Source organism: Ostrinia furnacalis, unplaced genomic scaffold (genome assembly GCF_004193835.3).
Source record: "Ostrinia furnacalis isolate ACB-3 unplaced genomic scaffold, ASM419383v2 OfSCF0077, whole genome shotgun sequence".
Lineage (NCBI taxonomy): Eukaryota > Metazoa > Arthropoda > Insecta > Lepidoptera > Crambidae > Ostrinia > Ostrinia furnacalis.
The window spans coordinates 538222-559346 of NW_021130316.1; the positions used below are offsets into that span (position 1 = coordinate 538222).

At 35.9% G+C, this 21125-nt stretch overlaps 1 protein-coding gene across 3 annotated transcripts in view; it reads right to left on the minus strand.

The window, feature by feature from the left end:
* cv-c (RhoGTPase activating protein) overlaps positions 1-20438 on the minus strand; it is a 78598-nt gene extending 58160 nt beyond the window's left edge. The window contains exons 1-2 of one of the 3 annotated variants that reach the window (XM_028302029.1): positions 20011-20438; positions 15054-15125 (exon numbers count right to left, since the gene is read on the minus strand). In XM_028302029.1, coding sequence (XP_028157830.1) covers positions 15054-15125; positions 20011-20113 — 175 coding nt within the window. In that variant the 5' untranslated portion in view covers positions 20114-20438. Of the gene's footprint in view, positions 1-10475; positions 10627-11379; positions 11559-15053; positions 15126-20010 lie in introns of those variants that run through there. The other 2 variants (XM_028302038.1, XM_028302045.1) reach the window with 2 other exon arrangements.
* Positions 20439-21125: the final 687 nt, after the last annotated feature.

Here is a 21125-nt window from a genome sequence, read left to right on the forward strand (position 1 = left end):
CTTTACTGAGCAATATCTATATTATGAGAATGATAGGTAGTCTTTTTCGGTAAGTCTCGTTGCATTTTGGTGGTGTGAAAAAAGTTCTTTCAAAATAGTTCTTTTTTAAACGAACTAGGGCTTTTAAAAGCGCTTTTGCATGTGCCTGTTAAATCCTGCTAATGTTTCAGGACAATAATGTGCGCTAAATACTGAGAAAAGGCAGCACAAACTCTAAAAACTTAAACTTCGGAAAATAGCGTTGCACGTGCATTAAGTAACTACGATTAGGAACTATGATTTCATTGCTGATAATTTACACTCATTGCCTGCTACACGCCTACGATCCACCAGGTGTGTCTATGGTGTAACCACGCCATGGCATCGGTTATGGTCTAGTGCTTTGTGAATGACGCAAAGGCTAGTCACGATAATGTAATTCGCCAACTCACGTCTATGAGTAAATGAACTTTTTTCTGTGAGCTTTTACAGTGATCTCTTTTAGAACTGATGACCAAGGATTTCATTGATTTTCAAAGGATGACTCAACTAAGCAATAAGAAACGCTCTTACTAGCAATCACGTCACTTTTCGTAAACCCTCACACTACACTCTTAAGAATACCCTCGTATCCATTCGGTGAAGCTTTGGCATAATCTGCGGTATCGACATGCAATCACGTTTCTAAATTGCGAAACAATATCGTTCTAACTCTGTTCTAACATGATACAGCATCAATACAACTGGCAATCAGCATTTTCTGCTTGAGATTCCTTTACCATGAATTAATCCTAAGAAAACTTTTGCGCAAGCAATTCCTTTGAACCGTTTCTTTGTCACCCCGAAAGGCTTTTGCTGATTGCGAGTGTTTGGCGCCGGCGATTAAAGGATTAACCTCTGAAGGGCTATTCTGAAACCCTATATATGTACGTAGTTTCGGGCCTACCTGTCTCTGTCGCTCATTCTGGCATCTTTCTTTGCGTGAGAGGGATGACAACATTCGAAACTACGGATAACGTTTTTCGGAATAATCCCTTGAATTCAATGGCTTTTCCTCTCCCGCCTTTGTTATACTCCTTTTCAATTCGGAGTGCCTTACAACTGTATTGTATTTCGACATTGATTGGGAAAGTAATACACAAGTGATTTTGATAACCGATGACAGTACGGATTTGTCTTAGTACAAAGCCCTGTATAATGAAGAATGTTCACTAATTTTGTTTTTTAGCTTTCTGTATTCTCTGTTAAAAATAAAAAATACACGTGAAAGAATTATTTCGATACGTCAATTAGTTTCCAAGATATTGAATTTTAAAAGTGCGGGCGGCGGCCGGCCCGCCATTTTTTGCGCGTGACGTCATATTACAGTGACTGGCTCATATTTGTATGGGTGGAATCTTGCAAGCTGAATTAAGACCCACTTCCAGGCAACCGATTAATCTGAAATTTCGCAAACACATGTGATTTGGATGACCATGCAATATTATGATGACATGGAGCTAATCTGAAGATGGAGCTGGAAGGTGGCCATAGGAACTCTATAATAAAACGACTTAAATGCATCGAGTTTGGGCTCGTTCGTTTTGTATTGATGAGTATTTTAATTAATTCTATATAGTAATCAGGGTCTAATGATGGAGCTGGAAGGTAATTCGCAATAAAACGACACAATNATACTAAAACGCAAGCCAGCGTCCTGACGGGCGAGCGCGTGACACTCGACTGATATAATACCCGCCGGCGGGGCGCTTCGCTGTAGGTAATTATCGGATGTACCGCGCGGAGTGAGCCAGGCCTGCCAATAGCTAATTAACACAGAAAAGTAGGTATTTCAGTTTTTGTAAATCCAGGAAAAACGTTGTAACAATAAGACAAAGAAACTCTTATTAAGAACGTTTGAAGGAAAAATAAAGACCATTTTTTACCGCCTCTCAAGTTAAAATTAATTCTGCCTGTTTTACTTTCTACAACAAATAAGATTGGCAAAGTTTTATTCTGACATCTACTATCAAATCCACGTTCCGAGTATCACAATGCGAAAATAATAAAAATATGTACTTAACCTATCGACGCTCGACGACCATTGTTGAACCAGGCTTATTCAATGCGTCCTACCCACTATTGAATTCACTCAGCATTCCGCGCCATTGACATCGCATGAATGAAATCAATTAAAGTTCAACGAGTCTTAATTACTTTTATCTGGTATCCACTTGTTAGTTAAAAATAGAAGAGGCTTCATCGGGGCTAGGGCTGCCACACAGTAACAAAAGATTCAATTGAGACAAAAGCTATTGGTAGATCATAATTAGAAAAGTTAACTAGCTCTCCAGACAAAAAAACTTTCGTAACAGTTTTCCGTTTCAGTCAGCCATCCGTTTGCGTTATACGAAATTGAATCTTTCACTTATTACTATTTAATTGAGTCTTATTTGTCATGTCAGATTTCATGAGCTGATTGCTCACATAGACGTCTAATAGGCGCAACTGAATCAAGGGCTTAACGTCCTACCCGCAACGTAAATTTAGGTAGTCAAGTTGATTAAAAGACAAATGAAACAAGCATTTTTGCACCTGAGCCGTACCCAACTCTCTAAGCAATAGATAGACGCTGTACAATATTTCATGATAAACGAGTCATCTACATTGATGAGGATATATCTAATTGTGAAAACTTTTTCATCATTGGCTTTATTTAAAAGTCAGAAAAATTAAACAAATTATGAAAAATGGACATAATATCTTCAAACTGCTTTTTGACGGCCCTCTAAGCGTCCGCACACGAAGGGTTAATCGAATGTATGGGCGGACGAGCCCTTTGTTGGCGGCACTGTATACAGTATACCTACTGTATACACGCCATGTTTGGATAAGCCTCTTGTTTTCGAGCTGCCATGCAGAGTGGAGTGGATTTGAAAACAGTAGCTGCTCTACTCGTGCATGAGACATAATAAACACTCCAAATTAAAAAAATCATGAAAAATTGTTGGTAGAGTTTTAATCGGACACTTTTTATAGACTTATAATAAATCTGTAGAGAGGTCAATTCTGTACATTAAATATATTTTCAAAATAACTATCATAAAAAAACTCATAACACTCATTTATTTCTGTAAATAGGCTTAAAAAAAGCACTTTTACACGTCCCAGTATTAACCCTACCACTGCTTCGGGACAATAAATGGGCCAGTGCTGAGAAGAAGCAGCGCAAGAAACTCAGTCACTATTGTCAGCCTCTTTTTCAAAGGTTTACATGCTTTANCAATTCATTACAGGGTACGGGGAAGGAATTTACTTAGATATTGGTCTTAATTGTGTTTTGCTCATGCTCTACTCGACATTGTATAGGATTGTCGTAAATAATAGTAATTTACATGTAAATTAAAATATTACTCTAAAATACCTATTTAAACTCTTAATCAGTAGGTAGCGTTTACGTATTTTACAAGCTTATAAAAATTACAAAACCTTTAAATCATTTACAAGTCCATTAATATTTTAATGGAAGAAAGTCAAGTCGTCAACATACGACTTTCGTATAGTAATTTAATAGTTGTTTGTTGTCACTCTCATCCAATAAAGCTTGTTACGCAAAGCGCGGTAATCCCATAACATGTGTCAATATAATGTCACTTTTATAGCGCTGTCAGAGTCAACGCAATGATGGCACAATCAGCCCCCCTAGACAAAACGCACTTTTTGATCGAATCGAAAATCGAATCCGTCAAAACTCCATACAAAAAAGGGGCTTTTCGACCACTTTTCGACTGGTTTGCGATTATAATTTGCACTTTGTCTAGATAGTCCAGTCATTTAAGCTTAAATGAGGTAAGAATCTCGGAATTAGAGATACCCAGCTGTAAGTCTGTAAATACTTGTATATTGACACCCTAAAAGTTGTCTCAAAACCTACATATGGTAGGGTGTAAGCAACTATTAAATTTTAAGGTCAAAGGTCACAAAAATCGGTTTTCTGCGCTCCTTTTGGAAATATCTCATTTCCTATGGGTTTTTTGCTATTTGTATTTATTATCAATATTGTAGAATACTAAATTCTCTACAAATTTTGTTTAAAAAATTTTTTTATACGGTGAACCGTTTTAGAGATAGAGGGCGGAGAGCGCGCGGTCACTGCATCACTTCAGGTCAACTTACGCGGTTTAGGTTTTTCATACAAAAGGATTTTCCCGCTAATTCCCGTGGGAATTTCGGTAATTACTTGTTGTAAATAAGCTTTAAATTTACTAACACAGAATACATAATAGTAGCAACAGAAATTGCACTCCTTTGTGTAGGATCAGATGCCGACATTTTAACGGTAATAATAATAATGCAAAATATCCAACGCACATGGTGCATTCGAAATCGCACCTTACTACTACGCTCACAAGAGCGCATTTTTTTTGTGTTTAGAATTGATCTACGTCACCGCTCAAGCGTCAGGGTTGTATGAGCAAAGTAAAATAAATAAAAACTTAATTTTAAGAAGCATTTATTGTATTTACGATTAGAAAACTTTAATCTAGTGGAGTTTGTATAATCGTACCATCTCTAAAGTACCTATTAATAAACTTCAGTGTTGCGATAATTCGAAATTAAACAAACAGTTTTAAAAGGTGTAGTGTCGGAAAATAGACACGGTGAAGTAAAGTTAATGTTTTTATTAGCTAAAATAATTTTTTTGCTATAGTTTTTTGTCATAAGTATTTCAAAATAATTTGTTATTTATAAAGTGTAGTTTTTTTTTTATTATTTAAATCACTACAGTTAATTATTATTCCTAAATATTACAATTTTTCATTAAATAAGAATAACAGTGCTGTTGGAACAATAAACCTTGATTGCGACTATGATCGACCGAGCGTGTATAGATACGCGTGTGCAAACAGGCGCGTGGCGGCCCGGACTGATTTGCAACTTGAAGTTGTCGCGCGCTGTAGGTAATTATCTCGGCCGGCATAGGCGAGTGACGGAGGCCTGGCTTGATGCTGTCGTTTTCAATGATGGCATGAGATATTTATTACTTCAATTTGAATTTAAATATGTTTCAAATGCAGCTAGTTATAGCTAATCAGATGGAAACCTAAAAAGATTGTAAACGATATTTTAGGAAATAACACAATTCTGTGTCAATACGAATCAAATCTTCATTTATATCTTAGGTGTATTTAAGAAGACCTTCGAATATTATCAAGATATTGTAACTACCCGCAAGTAGCCTTATGTTATTAGATGAGAGACAAGCGCCAGCTTCAAAGCCGCCACGGTGGCTGCGCGCGATAATTGGCCGGTACCTTACTGTGGCTGCTCGTCACTGACTCCGAGGCTGCTATATTATATTAAATTATTACTCATTTCACTTGCGGTTCCAATGTCTACTGATATGTTCTGTTTGTTTACATTTGTGAAGATCCTATACTAAAATAGAAACTTACCAAAATAATAGTTCCCCCGATAGTTAAACAATAATATTTCCCAACGACTGTCATCAAATTTTTTGAGATCGCTTCCTGTTTTATGCTCACTTGCAATACTGTGTGAATGTTGTGTGCTAAATAAACAATTTCTCTTCGTATTCATTTAACCGCAGAACTAACAAGCAACTATAAAACACGAATACTGTACTAATTTTCAATTCACAAACATTGCCCAAAATCGGCGAGCCAATCAGTCGGGCCTCCGCTAACCGCCGGCTAACTGCGCACTAACCTAATTACCAGTAATTATGTGTAATGGCGGTAATGAGCACGAACTAAGTTTGGGTTGTAGAGAAGCGAAACAATGGTTTCGAGGACGTAAACGCTTGTTTTAGGGAAAGACAAAGACGATAAAAGGAGTTTCCCTATTTATAGGTTACTAGCGGCCGCCCGCGACTTTGTACGCGTGGATCCCGTTTTACCCTCTTAGGGGTGGAGTTTCGTAAAATCTTTCCTTAGCGGATGCCTATGTCATAACATCTACCTGCATGCCACATTTCAGCCCGATCCGTCCAGTGGTTTGGGCTGTGCGTTGATAGATCACTATGTCAGTCAGTCAGTCAGTCAGTCAGTCACCTTTGAGTTTATATTTAGATTTTCTTGTTATGATTAACCAAAAACTATCTAGACGCTTAACGCTATAACGGAAGTACCTATTAAAAGTTCATAGTATAATAATATTATAAAGTAACTATACTCAAAACTCAATTCAAACTCAAAACTGGAATTCTAATTATCACAGTTCTGGAACTAGTTTCAACTTTGAATGGACTTTTGGCTAAAACTATGGAGCACAAGCTCGTTGCATTATTAGATTTGTAAGGACCATGTAGCAGTAACTTCATATAAGCTTCCTATAGTTACACTTTGCAAAAGCAAACAGTTTTGTTCAGTTTCGTTTTCCCTCTAATTCAAACTCGAAACTAGAATTATAATACTGTTCCCGAACTACGAGTAGTTTCAACTTTGAATGTACATTTGGTTGAAACTGTAGAGCACCAGCCAACGCATTGCATTTGGGAAAACCATGAAGCAGTAGTGCAATTAGTGGTATAATTTTCTTGCCAAATTGCCCGTATTGCAGCAATATAAGACAACAATCACTATGTTTAGCTTGATGTCCTGTCATCCGTATTTCATATACGCCTCCCATAGTAACGTTGCAAAGGCAAAATCTGGGGGCACGGCAGTGCCCCCACCAAGTCGAGCAAAAAAGCGGCACGGCCGTACCATCCTTTTCTCGAAGCAATTCAGGCCATTTTCGACCGCCTGTAACTTCGTTGTGGATAAAACTAGAAGGCTGAATTTTCATTAGCTATGCAGGCATTGTAAAGACACGGTATATTTAAAATTTCATTCAATTTGAACCAGTAGTTTAAGAATTATAACGGGTCAAAGTTACTTAATTTTGTCACTCACTGACTGACTCACTGACTCACTGACTCACTCACTGACTCACCGATCATCAAAACTCTAAGGCACTTCTAGCAGACCTAGAAGCTTCAAATTTGGAATATAAGTAGTGTTTGGTGTATGAATCAAGGAAAAACTAAAATATTTGGGGGCACGGTAGTGCAACCGCCAAGTCGAGTAAAATTTTTCAATTTCGGTCCAGTTTTCTAGATACATAACTGCTGTCTACAAAATACAAAAAGAAATGAGATCCCATCAAAAACAATACTTGTCAAAAAAACCAAGTCTCGCAACTCAGTTGTTCTACGGTAAAAAGTTGTGAGATCCATGTAATACCAAGTCCAGGCCAGGAAATCTTTAACGTTTTACATAAATATATTGACTTGGCCATCGCATGAAAACACGTGTAAATTAAATTATTTAGTGCGATGGCCAAGTCAATATATTTATGTAAAACGTTAAAGATTTCCTGGCCTGGACTTGGTATTACATGGATCTCACAACTTTTTACCGTAGAACAACTGAGTTGCGAGACTTGGTTTTTTTGACAAGTATTGTTTTTGATGGGATGTGTTATTCAATTTGCTTTTCCCTCTAACTTAAAACTAGAATTCGAATAATCACAGTTCTGAAACTAGTTTTAAAGAACAGACTTTTAGCTGATGCTATATTATTATGTACCATTGCTACATATTACATTTTTAAAGGCCATGAAGCAGTAGGTAATTTCATATAAGCCTCTCATAGTTACAATGCAAAGGCAAAATGCGTTGTTCAGTTTCCTTTTCCCGCTAAACTGGGCCAGCTGGCAGTAATGGAGGCGCGTGTGCACGCAAATGTATGCGGCGACCTTGGCTGGCCTGCTAAAGCCAGGGTTTGGCGCAAGTGAAAAAAATACAAGGTGAGATACAGGCCAAGAGCTTCCTCGTTGTGGAAAAAAAAAAAAAAAAAAAAAAAAAAACAATAATAGCAAACAGATTGTTTTTTTGGAAAAACAATTTGAATTTGAAAAAAAAAATTAGTTAATTCTTCTCCTATTGTTATTTTCTGATGTGAAAAAATTGGAGCATTGAACACTACAATCGATAGCGATGGTGTTACGCACATAGGGAAACGAAGAAACAAATCAAAAAGTATGCACTGCTTTGATCACATAGTTTATCCTGAATTTGAGACATGTAAAATGATTCTGTTATGTTTAATTTCCTACAAAATAAAAGCATGTAAAAGTAGGACTGATTATCACACTCCTTGAGACGTTTCTATTACCATTAAATTTACTAAGATAAATGACACTTCGGGACCATTCAGTCTTTGGTTGCAGAGTATATTTTATGATCGGTTTCCAAACTCGCTATGGCTTATGACTTGTACCCTACAGACGCATTTGATCCGCTCAGCGTGTGACCTCCGACCCCATGTGGGTTCAATTGAGTTGTACAAACACATGTCCGCTGTTTGCGAGCCATTCATCGCCTTTGTTGCTGCTGTGCAGAAGCGCATTGACGCTGCGTAACCTTGTTGGCCATATTTGGACAATACAGGTCCCTTCAATGAGTCTAATAGACGAATCTAAAGACTGATGAGGCTTACGGGACTCTTCCCACCTGTCTTTCCCACCGCTTCAACCCGTGTGTAGCCAGGATCTACAGCTTGACCACCAATAAAACCCAACTAGTTAAGGTCAACTTTGACTGACTTTTAAGGCTTGTCAATTTTAGCAGTTTGGACGTGCTACTAAGGGTCGTTTTTCTATCCACAACGAGTAAGCTCTTGGGCTGCATCTCACCTGATGGAAAGTGATGATCAGGCCGAAGCTAGAGCTTCACTCGGACTCCATTTCTTTCTGTCTTTCTTTCTTGCTAAGTCAAACGTAAAGCTACGAACCATTACGTTACGAACCTGAAAACTTTTGTTGAGGAAGAAATTCCATAAATACTCAGTTACTGAGGAGTACCGGCAAATAGCCGAAACTACGAAAATGTTAAATGAACTATAACGGGCAGAATTTTCAGATTCCACTAAATCTTTGAAATTGAATACCAAATCAAACGCCCTAACCATTATTAAAACGAAATATAATTTCATTTCCCAATTTGTCGTTGTCAAAATATCCGACCGAATTTATCGAAAAATATGAAAACAAATTCCATTACTCAACAAAACTGACTTCAAATGAGGCGGGGTAAAGAAATTCATTACGAAGCAAGGGTCAAAAGGTATGGGGTTCCATTAAAATTGAGTGGCAAATGCGAGCTGTCACGAATATTTCAGAAAACAAACAGGGGATGATTGTGATTTGATGTAATCGTGTTTTTGTCGTTTGCTTTTTGTTCCATTTTGGCAGCCAAAATAAATTGCTATTGCCTTTTATAAATCATACTGTTTTAAGTAAACAAGAGGACAGCTACTAAGTCGAATGAGGTTTTAATAAATTAAACATTAATGCAAGATTTCAATCCATGCTTGAGTTTGAATCGATTTTAGGGGTTACACGTTACACAAGGCGTAAATAATGTTCATAGATAGATAGATATTTATTGAAATATACCCACACTAAATAACAAACAAGCTAGGATCAGCTTCTTTGTAATAACAAACTCTATTCTTCTAAAAATGGTGAATTAAATTAATGTACCTGTTACCTCGGGGAACGCGGCTTTCGCAATATCATCTCGGCGCCCTAAAATAACATTGTTTACCCGCATTCTTCTAAATAATGAAAGCGTAGGTATATGAGCACATAATAAAGCTAAATTTTGTAACAGCTCCCAGTATCAAAAACAACGGTTCTCGTATCATTTTACCTTAAAATTTTACGGTAACGTACAATATGTTTTCAAATTAATACTCAGAAATTGTAGATACAATTAGTTTTGAAAATACTGATAATATTTTGGAAGAGTCAAATCAGAGACTTCATAAGTACATAGTTATAATTCAATGAAGAGTAGAGAGATGACTAAGACCACAGAATATAGATTACAATCACTCTTGTTATCTCTTATGTTAATGTTGTTATTTAAAACGGATCGTTTCTATATGATATTTGGTGCCAAATACTCGTGAACATTATTTCTTTCTGTGTTTTAAGTGCTCTGCTACCTACTCGTAATACCTATAGTAAAAAATCACATTTGTCTTGTCAATATTTTATTTTTTATTCACTTTTTCATCTACTAAAAGCGTAGTTACAAACAGTTTTTCATAGATTTATGTCAGTAGCAGAACCCAAGTGCCAACTGCAATTAGTTTGTTATACAGCATGAAGTTGAACTTTGAATGCTACAGTTAGTTGGAAGTCTGAAATTATTGCTCAATACTACTTCTGGCATAGTCTTGCTTCAAGAGAACTTTATACAGCTTTATTTCAGACTTTCTGACACAACGTGTCATTAGGTAGATATTAAGCTTATTATATGCCTATGGGTAAGTCATCTAGGGTGTGAGAGCAGATATTTTATTCAATTTAATGACATGACACAATAAAAGTAATCACCGGTGACAAAAAAATTAATCTAATACGAACTATTAATAACGTGATCAGACGTAACTTCAGCTGAAATACTGGCATTAAACTAAAGCAATTAATCTTCTAAAACTTACGGGATGACATCTGATAGTCATTACTTCAAGTCCTTCCAAACATAATTCAACACTGCACTTTAAAAACGTCAAACTGGTAATGATCCATACAAAATTGAACACACACCTCACTCAAAAACCGCAAAATTGAGAACTGACCGCACCGACACACTGGAATAAACTGGTCAAAGTTACCTGCACCAATCGGGGGTCGTAGGAAAAAATATTTTGACAGATACGTGCCGTTTGTCAGTTAAAGGACCCCCTGTAGACTTACACATGAAATACCCAAAAAACGTCCTTAATTTTGAACAGGTAAAGTTGGAAGTTACTCGCAGATGGGAACTGAATAATAAAATCGGTGCATAAGTGGTCCGAGACTCCTGCAAAAAAGCAGTGATGTAATTTCGACCTCCAAAGTGAGTTATTAGAGGTGATAATTGCGCACAAGGTGAAGAATTTAGTCATTCCTTAGAATGTTTACCTGTGCTCAAGATAACGCTAATCGGTTATGTTTTGTTTGCCTCTGAGTGACGTAAGCGATAGTTTATTGTTGTTTGACGACGGTTCTGTGGGCGCACCCGTGGGTGGACAATTGGCCACTTTCACTGCATTTTTTGTGCTTTTGTTGTAAATTATGTCATTTGAACGCAATAGGGCCGTTTTTATTGCAGTAGATTTTGCATCATTGGAATGCGGTTAGTTTAATAGTGTTGTCATAAATCATATAAAATAATAGGGATTGGGCAAAACATAACGTGGTTTGTGTCACGTAGCTCATTAGAGGTGACTAATGGTAAAAGTAAGTGATCGTAATATAAACTTGTTAAACTATTTTATTATTGAAGAAATAGGAGGTCATATTTCAACAATTTTATGTAAACACGCTATAACTATTAAGTAGTGTGATTATAATTATACATACCAAAACGAAAACATTTACGAAATTTTCTTTTGATTCCCTTCAGCAACTTCATTTTAATGTACACACATGTCACTGGCACGATAATTAAATCACTATACTTTTAATTAAATACACTATCGCAGAAACACAAATATTTAAAAGGAAAACTCCAAAATTATAGTAATTGATTCAAAAAAGACGTGTTGTGTTTGCAAAAGGTCGGTTTACACTGTCATCGAAAATATTCAATCGTGATTCATAGCTTATCACATTCATAATGATAACAATGGTTTCCCTATTTCGAGAAAGAGCTGCCAATATTTCATTGAGTTTTCGGAAATGAATGACAAATACTTGGTAGCCAGTTGATTTTGTTATGAAAGGTAGTTTGCGTCACACAGGTTTCAGTTCTATTGTATCAGTTCTAAAAAGGACTCTTCCGTTAATGATCATTGAGATTAGATTACAATATCAATGCTGAATGGATCACTGCAACTGCCATAACTATCCATCGATAAAAAACACCTTACTTTTTACCTCGTATCTTATCTAACAGATACGATTAAGACCTTGTGAACTAAGCGGTATTATATCATAGACTTGTTAGGAATTTGCATTTAAATTGAAATCTTAACTCCAGTACATTATGAGCGTAATTGAAATATTTCCTTTGCGGCCGAAGGAAATTAATATTTATCGATGGTAACGAGCTAATATTGACTTTCTGTCGGTCAGAAAATGCATTTACATAGATTTTACACCACGTTCGCGGAAATAGTAGTGTAATAGATATGTTGATAACAAATCACATGAAGTATACTGAAAACGTAATTTAGAATAACACACACCAGTGAAAATAATATTAAATAAATTTAGCGAATAAATCGTTTTCGTTCGCTTTACGACGTCTACTTTAAGCAAATACATTATTTTATTAAATTATTGAGTATTGAGTTGAGAGAACTAAATAAGTATGTAACTTACCTACTTAGTTTCAGATGTTTCGTTTGATGCTCGTACCTTACAGTTATTTACTTTACCGAAAATCGAAGATTAGTCATCTCAGAGTGTATTTTTAAACGTGGGCGAAGTATATTGAATTTACATGTTTGATTATCTATTTTCAAATATCTTTTCCCAGAAACTCCCACTGATTCGATTCTTAATCAACAATATAAACCAAAAACGTCAAAAAACACTCACAATTGCATCTGATGGGTTTGAATGGTATCTATGGTGGGTTGTCACGGTGTATCAAAATAAACTACGCTCATGTTCGACGAAAAAAATGACCTGTGGCTCCTTTGGTGCTATTAAAGGATAATTTAGTCTACATTGTCATCGGTGAGGTTGAGAACGCTATGGATATTCCCTATGATTGTATCATCTATTACGAGAAAAAGTGGATATTATTATACAATAATCTTAACACTTAGAAAACACTCAAACACCTACACCGCCACAGAAAATTAACATGTGCCTCAAAAAACACACTATCCTCCCAACCCAACCGACCAGTTTCAGGGCCAGTCTGAAAATCAGCGTTGAGCTTGTAGCTCAGCATTATGCTGAGACTGGTACCTTTTGCTTACCTATAAAAGTGTAACATCATAAGATTAAAATTTTTGTGTATAACTTTTTCTTTTTTTCTTTATTTCTGTGTACCCATTCACATGTAAGTAACTTATTTTTTAGTGTAGCAATAAAAATTTTTCATTTTCATTTTTTAAATCATTATTATGACGTACAACATATTCCTCATCAATAGTTCAGATCATTATGAAATTGAAAGAAACTCTACAATGCTAAGGTTTTAATGCATAGCCGTAAAGGGCCATTCCAAGCTTGCATCACCATATTGACGCCAGCATAGCAAACCTTTTATTTAAGTCGTATCGTAAATAAATCTATCTTCTATCTAAATATATAAAAGGAGAAACTGACTGACTGACTGACAGATCAACGCACAGCCTAAACGGCTAAACGTAGGCACTTGAAATTTGGCAGGGACGTAGCTTAGGTACCGTAGTGGTGCACTAAGAAAGGAATTCCCGAAATTCCCACGGGAACGGGAATTAGCGGGAAAATCCATTTGTATGAAAAATCTAAACCGCTTAAGTTAGACGCTTGAAATTTACCATGCAGATACCTTAGTAAACTTAAAGCTTAGTTACAACAGGATATTGCGAAATTCCCACAGAAACGGGAGTTAGCGGGAAAAAACATTGTATGAAAAAATCTAAACCGCGTAAGATAGATGAAGGGGGTAAAACGGGATCCACGCGTACAAAGTCGCGGGCGGCCGCTAGTTACATATATTACGTAACTTGTAACATAAAAAACTAATTCTTACACAGATCTGTGAATTCTTAAGACTATGTTAGTAAAATCAACAAAACACTGTAATGATTTGTGATCTCATTACATAATCTGAATTTAACGTTAACCTTAAACTACCAAGTGGTTTCATATCCACACTATTCCTTCGATGGGATAGTACAGCTAACGGTCGATTGAAAAGTAGGATTTGCTTCGTACTCGTACGCTCGCTTAGGCTTCGTTACTGGACCGATACAGGCTGCTCTATTTCTATTTTCTAAACTTTAGCTCTTTTAGTATCTTTTTGAATACTCCATAGTTTGGAATCCAAACTAAGAACGTAAGTTTGGATTTTAATGCTAGTCTATTACAGCTTAAGTTTATAAGTAATTTGTGACTAGGGCAAAGGGACGGGGGAGATTCGATCGATATCGGGTCTAGACCGTGTTTTATCTGATCTAATTAAACTTCTTTGTAACTTAACTGGCTGGGATCTGAGTATAATTATTTCGTCTACAGTAAAAGCGGTAAGTTTTTTAACGCAGTAAAATTATTTCAATACGGTTTGTCACCCATAATAAGAAATAGGGTAGGATTGCAGTGACTAACCTAACCTAAAAGCCTTCTTAACGAATACGAAATAAAAAACTAGATCTGTTTATAATATGATAGAACACCATGTATCAACATATGGGACAAGCCTTCTCTGATGGTAAATATGATTAATCTGTACGTTGGGACAGGTCGGGACGGGACGTTATCCCGGTCTAATAGCGGCTATTCTGGGCAACCTTTATGGCGTATTGATGGTGCCTACGTAAGTGGGATTAGAGGCTTGGGGTAAGCCAAGTTAAGTTGGAGACAAAGCCTTTGAGTCGGGCCAAATAGTAAGTTTGGCCAAACAATGCGTGTGTTTGGCAAGTGTTTGTTTCAAAGTCTTTATTGCTCGTTGTGGTAATAATACCTCTTATGGAACTTGGCGAACATTTCACCGATTTCTGTTACGTTCAAGTAACAGTCATTTGCTGTCAACTGGGAAATGACAGACGGCAATTTGTAAGAAAATATCAGGATACCGTACCTACCGCACCTGTCATGGTGACCACTGTTTATATTTTACTAAGAAATAAGTACTTTTGACTATTTTAAAGTACTTAATACGAAATGATAAGTGATAATTAGACCTCACTACTTAACTGTGTCTCATACCAATATCGCTCACCACTCCCGTCTCGTTTAAATTTGAATATAGGTATACGTGCGTGTCATTTACTTATCCTGCGCTCCCTTTGCATCTTAACTGCGTTTCTTAGTTTAGTTTTAGTGCCTAAAATAAAGAATATGAAATAGATGTGATTTGCTAACTGATGACTCACCTTCGTACATCTGGGCATATTGAGGGAAGCCGGCCGCTCTCAGCCACTTGCACGCCTCCGCCGCTTCGATCTCTGAAACAACACAAATATTACATTTAGCCAGATAATAAGAGAAAAAGCTGTCCTAGATTTGATAAGTCGATGACAATTAATATGTATTCTCCTTTATAAGCCAAAACTTGGAACATGAAAAAAAACACTAATTTTGTCTTAAGTACCCCTTTTTTGCATAGTTGCATGCGTATTCATGACAACTATTGAAATTATTGTAGTTGGGCCATTTAATTTTTTGTATTTACAAATTACCTACTAAAAATCCTCGTCCTCTTCTATTACGTTTGTCACACAGGCAATTATAAAAAGTTACATAATGCCATAAATGGTGATTAATTTGTTGTAAAAAACTCGGAAACGTTTCCTCAATATAAGATGGGATTAATTAATTAAAGTCACTAAGGGCCACGTGGAAAACTATCACTTTCTCTAGATGCGAGCCCGGAGGCGTTTGCGTAACGGAGTTGAAAATTACGTATCACACAAAAAAAAATAAGTGGTAGGTTCTGTACTGTTGTATACCAATGTGATATCAGCAGATGAAAATATGAAAAATATGGAAATAACGTAAGGAACTAGGTATGTAATATAAACTTGACATTTGCTAAAATAATTAGGATGGATTCGACCAAACAAGATAAATCGTCAGTTATTCGACATTTTGACATATTTTCAACCGACTTCAAAAAAAGGAGGAGGTTCTCAATTCGACCCGTGTTTTTTTTTCTATGTTTGTTACGCGATAAGTCCGCCAATTATGAACCGATTTGAACAAATCTTTTTTCAGCGTATAGGTAATACCTCAAGGGTGGTTCCATTTAAATTTAATAGTAAAAAAACAACCCCCAAGGGTGGAAAATTGGGGAGGAACTTTTTTATACGCAATATCTCCGCCGATTATAAACCAATTAGAACGATTACTTTTTTGTTGAATAGGTATTATCAAAAGAGTGGTTTCATGCGAACTTGAAGAAAATATTTCACCCCCAAGGGTGGAAAATTGGGGATGAACTTTTTTATACGCAATATCTCCGCCGATTATGAACCAATTTGAACGATTATTTTTTTTGTTGAATAGGTATTATCAAAAGGGTGGTTTCATGCGAATTTGAAGAAAATATTTCACCCCCAAGGGTGGAAAATTGGGGATGAACTTTTTTATAATATAATAATTAGTTAACTAAAAAGCAAGAAATAAGTAAAATTTTATAAAAAAAAAATAAAACCGACTCCAAAAAACATTTATGTAGGTATACCATGATTGATACTTTTGGAGTCGGTGCAGGCAAACTTTACATGTTTCATAATCTTGGCACCGACTCCAGAAGTATCAATCATGGTATACCTACATAAATATTAATAATTCGTCCTAATAAATAAGTAGGTAATTAGTAATTATTTTTCTACTTTTTAGTGTAGGTTTTTTGGAGTCGGTTATATTTTTTTTTATAAAATTTTTCATACTGAAACTGTCAATGTGCGAGTTATACCAGGAGTTATTCTGGGATAAAAGTTTGGTTGAATCGGGCCTAAACGTGTGAGGTACTGACTAAAAATGAAGGGGTCAAATTGTACACAGTTATCTATTGGGTTTGATTCGCAGTTATAGTGTACTATCGAAGCCTAATAAATGAGCACTTGATAACGTAACGCAGAATATTGTATTAAATTATCTAATCTAGGCATTCAAGTCTGTATCATTATAATCAAAAGTCTGTCACAATAAGTATTATCTTATTATTTTAAGAACATCATAAATGTATTAAAGAGTTTTTGATAACGACTACGGAATCCTAAAACATTTTATAACTTAGCGCCACGAACACCACTTAGACAATCACATTAAAGAAAATAGGCTTTCACCTTATAAATATTAATTAGTGACCACTGTTACAGATCTGTGGGTTTATAGACGTTTTCTAGTAAAATTACGAAGATCAGGGATCTTGATATGCTGGGGAGGCTTACTAGGCCGAAGGGCCAATCAGTTCCATTGTGGGTTTGACGCGAACTAATGTCAGTAATATTGGTAAGCAGATGCGGCGTTAAAAGAATTTGTCAAGTTATTGGACACGGCAATTTGTAAATGTTGAACAGACTTTAGAGTGAATGGCATTGGTTTAAAATTAGAACACTTACAAGACATGCTTGGTCAAAATCGTATATTATTCTTATGTATTGACTCGTTGAAAACAAATGAAAATTAGAAAAACACAACAGCACCATATTCAGCTAGGTTAGGTAGGTAGTTGTTATAAGTTCCATTTTGAAACAAAAAAAATGACTGACGTGCCGATAAAACTTCTAGAGTCAAGAGTTATTGCAAAATAACAACTATAACAATATGTAATCAGAGTTATAATAAAAACGCAATCAACTGTGCTATGTAATCAGATGAATTGAACACGTTATTCATTGCAAAGTGCCTGAAATGACTGGAAATGTTTAGTTCACTAAACTAGAGAAAAAATACTTAAAAATTACCGTATCAAAGCCACTATCATTTATGATTCCAGGGTAAACTGTCTCGAGGGTCAACTAAGTGAGCAATAGATTCTCAATTGAAGTGCCGCGCTATCACGGCCGCCTCCAGACTGTTTTGATGTACGAGGGGCGGCTGAAAAGTTTTGAGCCTAAGTATCTTCAAGTGTTATTATTGACNATGGAACGAAGATTTTTAAGTGACAAAGAAATGAAGGCGGCGTTAGAGGGTCATTTCGAAGGCAAAGATTGCGAATTTTTTTTCAGTGAGTTAAAAGCTCTTTTACACAAATGTAAGAAGTGCGTTGTAGTAGAGGGAGATTAAATAGAACAATATATTTTTTATACTTTTCTATCGGCATTTTTAATACCCAAGGCTCAAAACTTTTCAGCCGCCCCTCGTATAGCGAATAAGCGCCCCGATTCTTTATTGTGTGATAAAACTTTTTAAGTTGATACAAATTGGGGGTTTTAGTTTTATCTTGTTCTTTTAAAAGGAATATGTATCTACCAACATTATTTATATGGTAAACTGACAAGTACATTACGAATAAAATACATCAAAAATTACTGCTCTACCTAATTGATGCAGGACTCAAAAGCGAACTGCAAGAAAAATAGTGGCAATCACAATAGATCGATACCGGTAGCAATGGTACTAGGACTTTATTGAACTAGAATAGCCGCTCAACACAAAAAAAATACGAATTAAAACAAAAAGAAAAGTAAATTTCAACTTAGAACTTTAATTAAAGACTGCCACGGTATGCACTGTGGTCGGAATTGTAACTTAACTTTTACTTATTACTAACGAAACTTAAAATTACTACTACTACTTAGTTATTTAATTTTTTAACATTAAGAGTTTTGCATCTCAAACTAATTTGAAAATTATAAACAACTTGAAAAAATCGAACTGCCTAAGGCGGGAATTGAAATACTTATTCGCAATATAACAATTCAATTCTGTATACGTACTTAGTCATTTTCACACAAAATAATATTGCACAGGAAATACCAATAAAAAAATTGATGAAATTAACATAATCTGTTTTCCTAGTAGTTAAGTATTTGTAGAAACCACTTTAGATAAACTCAACGTGATGAGGAAACACAGTTTACAACGACTTTCACGCATAAAATAAATAAATGCATTTCGAAACATAATCATTGAGTATTGAAACAGTTAGTGAACACGAAATTGGCCAAGACTAGGTGTGATTGAATAACTTTACCTACTCATTTACTTGTACACATAAACATAATTGAAAATCAGATTTTAAATAAATAACAATAAAAAGATAATTGAAATTATGTAGTTCTTATTTCGTAAGTGTGCCTTTAATAAAAACAGGATTTTTTGCAAGAAAGAGGGTGTTAAGAAATTAGGTTTGTTTTGAATAGCGTGTAATAGTAATATACTCGTAGCATATAATACTGTTTGGTTTAAAATGATACAAAATGTACAAAATTCTAAACAACTCATTTCTAGACACGTTAGGAACCGGTCATTGACCTCATTGCAGTAATTACCTTCATGACGTTACTGCTCTAATTGTCAATGCATAGCTACGTACAAAAACTTGCCTAAGTGCACTCTGCTTACATTTTATTCGTTTCAAAAACTTTAAAACATCACATTTAGAGGGCCAAAAAGATGGAACGTGGTTGCTTCAATTAGGTGGGTAGCTGAAATTAACCCAGCTTCCTATCCTCAGTCTACCGACACAAAAGCTGAACACATGAAATATCATCATCATCATCATTTCAGCCATAGGACGTCCACAGCTGAACATAGGCCTCCCCTAATGATTTCAACAATATCCGGTTGGTACACATAAAACAAGAAAAATAAGCCATGGGAAAATGCGTCTTAAACTTTATTATGCTTAAGCACTGATTCAGGATGAGACATATAGGCCTTTTCCACTTTTTCGTAAGTATTGAACACAATACATAACTAATTAAATAAATTCTTTTCAAAGTGTTCCAAATTCAAACGACAAAGCTTTGTTTGATCTTTTATTTCTTTTCTCTCAATATTCTGGATGGCCAGTCGCAAATTATACTTTTATTGAAATTGAAACTAGAACCTAAGTAGATAAACGAGCAGTAGAAAATTCATCAAAATAAATACTTACCTGCCGGTCTATCTTTTATTTTTCTTTTGAAACTTGATTATAACTAAGTTCATTACCTTGGAAATGAAGAATCATTTTAACTAACTTCAATTTTACTTAATTAACAACACTGTACGCGTAACACCAAATCAAAGGAAACTAATCACCGTATCAATTCGGAAGTCACTACTAACACAAATAAAAAGTGCATACCCACGTCCAGTCACGTACTATTTTTAAACTAGCACATGTTATCAGTCGAATACCTAATACCTGTGTTTTGATGTCGAAAACAATCGTACCTGTAATCTGATCGATGCTTAAATTCGGAACACTGACGCTGCCCATCACTTCAGTGGCGAACAGACTCGCGCGCGAACCGCGGCGCGACTCGCCCGGCTTCATAATTTCACTTAACAAGCAACCAAACAAAATTAAATTAACACTATTTAACCGCCTTGCACAATCAACGATACCTCGCAGCTACCATTTTAACGATAATTCAACGAACCAATGCATAGAAATGAGTCCCATTGATACTGTCTGTTATTCAAATGTTTATAAATAACGCACATAACTGGCAGTCATAAAAATGAATTTAACACTTTCGATATAAACGAACGACCGAAGATGAAAAAACTAAGCACTAACTGGCAATAAAAAGTAATAAAAAAAACATAGATTTGAAATTTCGAGGATTTGAAAATGGAATGACCACGGATGTACGAGTGCGCTCGCGAGGAGCGGGCATGGAATGAGATTAGTTATCGCGCGTTATCACACGGTCGTTAGTTACGCCCTTTAATCGCCAGACTTGCGATAGTGCGTCTAGAGGCGTGATGTTAGAAATTTTAAGTTGTTTGGACATGTCACTTTGACACCAGTTTCGTTAGGAGCTGGTGGTTCGAGCAGTTGCTTGCATATTTTATAACAGGACCTCTGTGGTGTAGAGGTAAGACCACCTGCTTCAGATGCAGAGGTCCTGGGTTCGATTCCCAGTGGGGTAGATTTTTTTGTTCGGTTTGTTTGGTGGCAGGATCTGTTTTAAGTCCGCCTGGCTAGCTACCACCATATTACCTAAATCTGTCGCCATAACAAAAATGTTAACAGCATTGTTGTGTTTCGGCAGTTAGAGGTAAGATAGCCAGTTCCTCTGTGGTTGAGGATTCCGGGTGAAGTTCGCTTCCATTTTCGGCCTGATCATCACTTACCATCAAGTGAGATATAGGCCTAGAGCTTCCAACTTAATCTACTGAAAATGTAATATTTATAGACAACTGTTAATTTCACAGCTTGACTTAGATCTGCTAAATAATACATCAGATACAAAACGTTACTTGTACAGATGAAAGTGACATTTGAAATGTACAAATTCGAGATACCACATCCATGCCGTTTTATCTTCGCACATCAACGT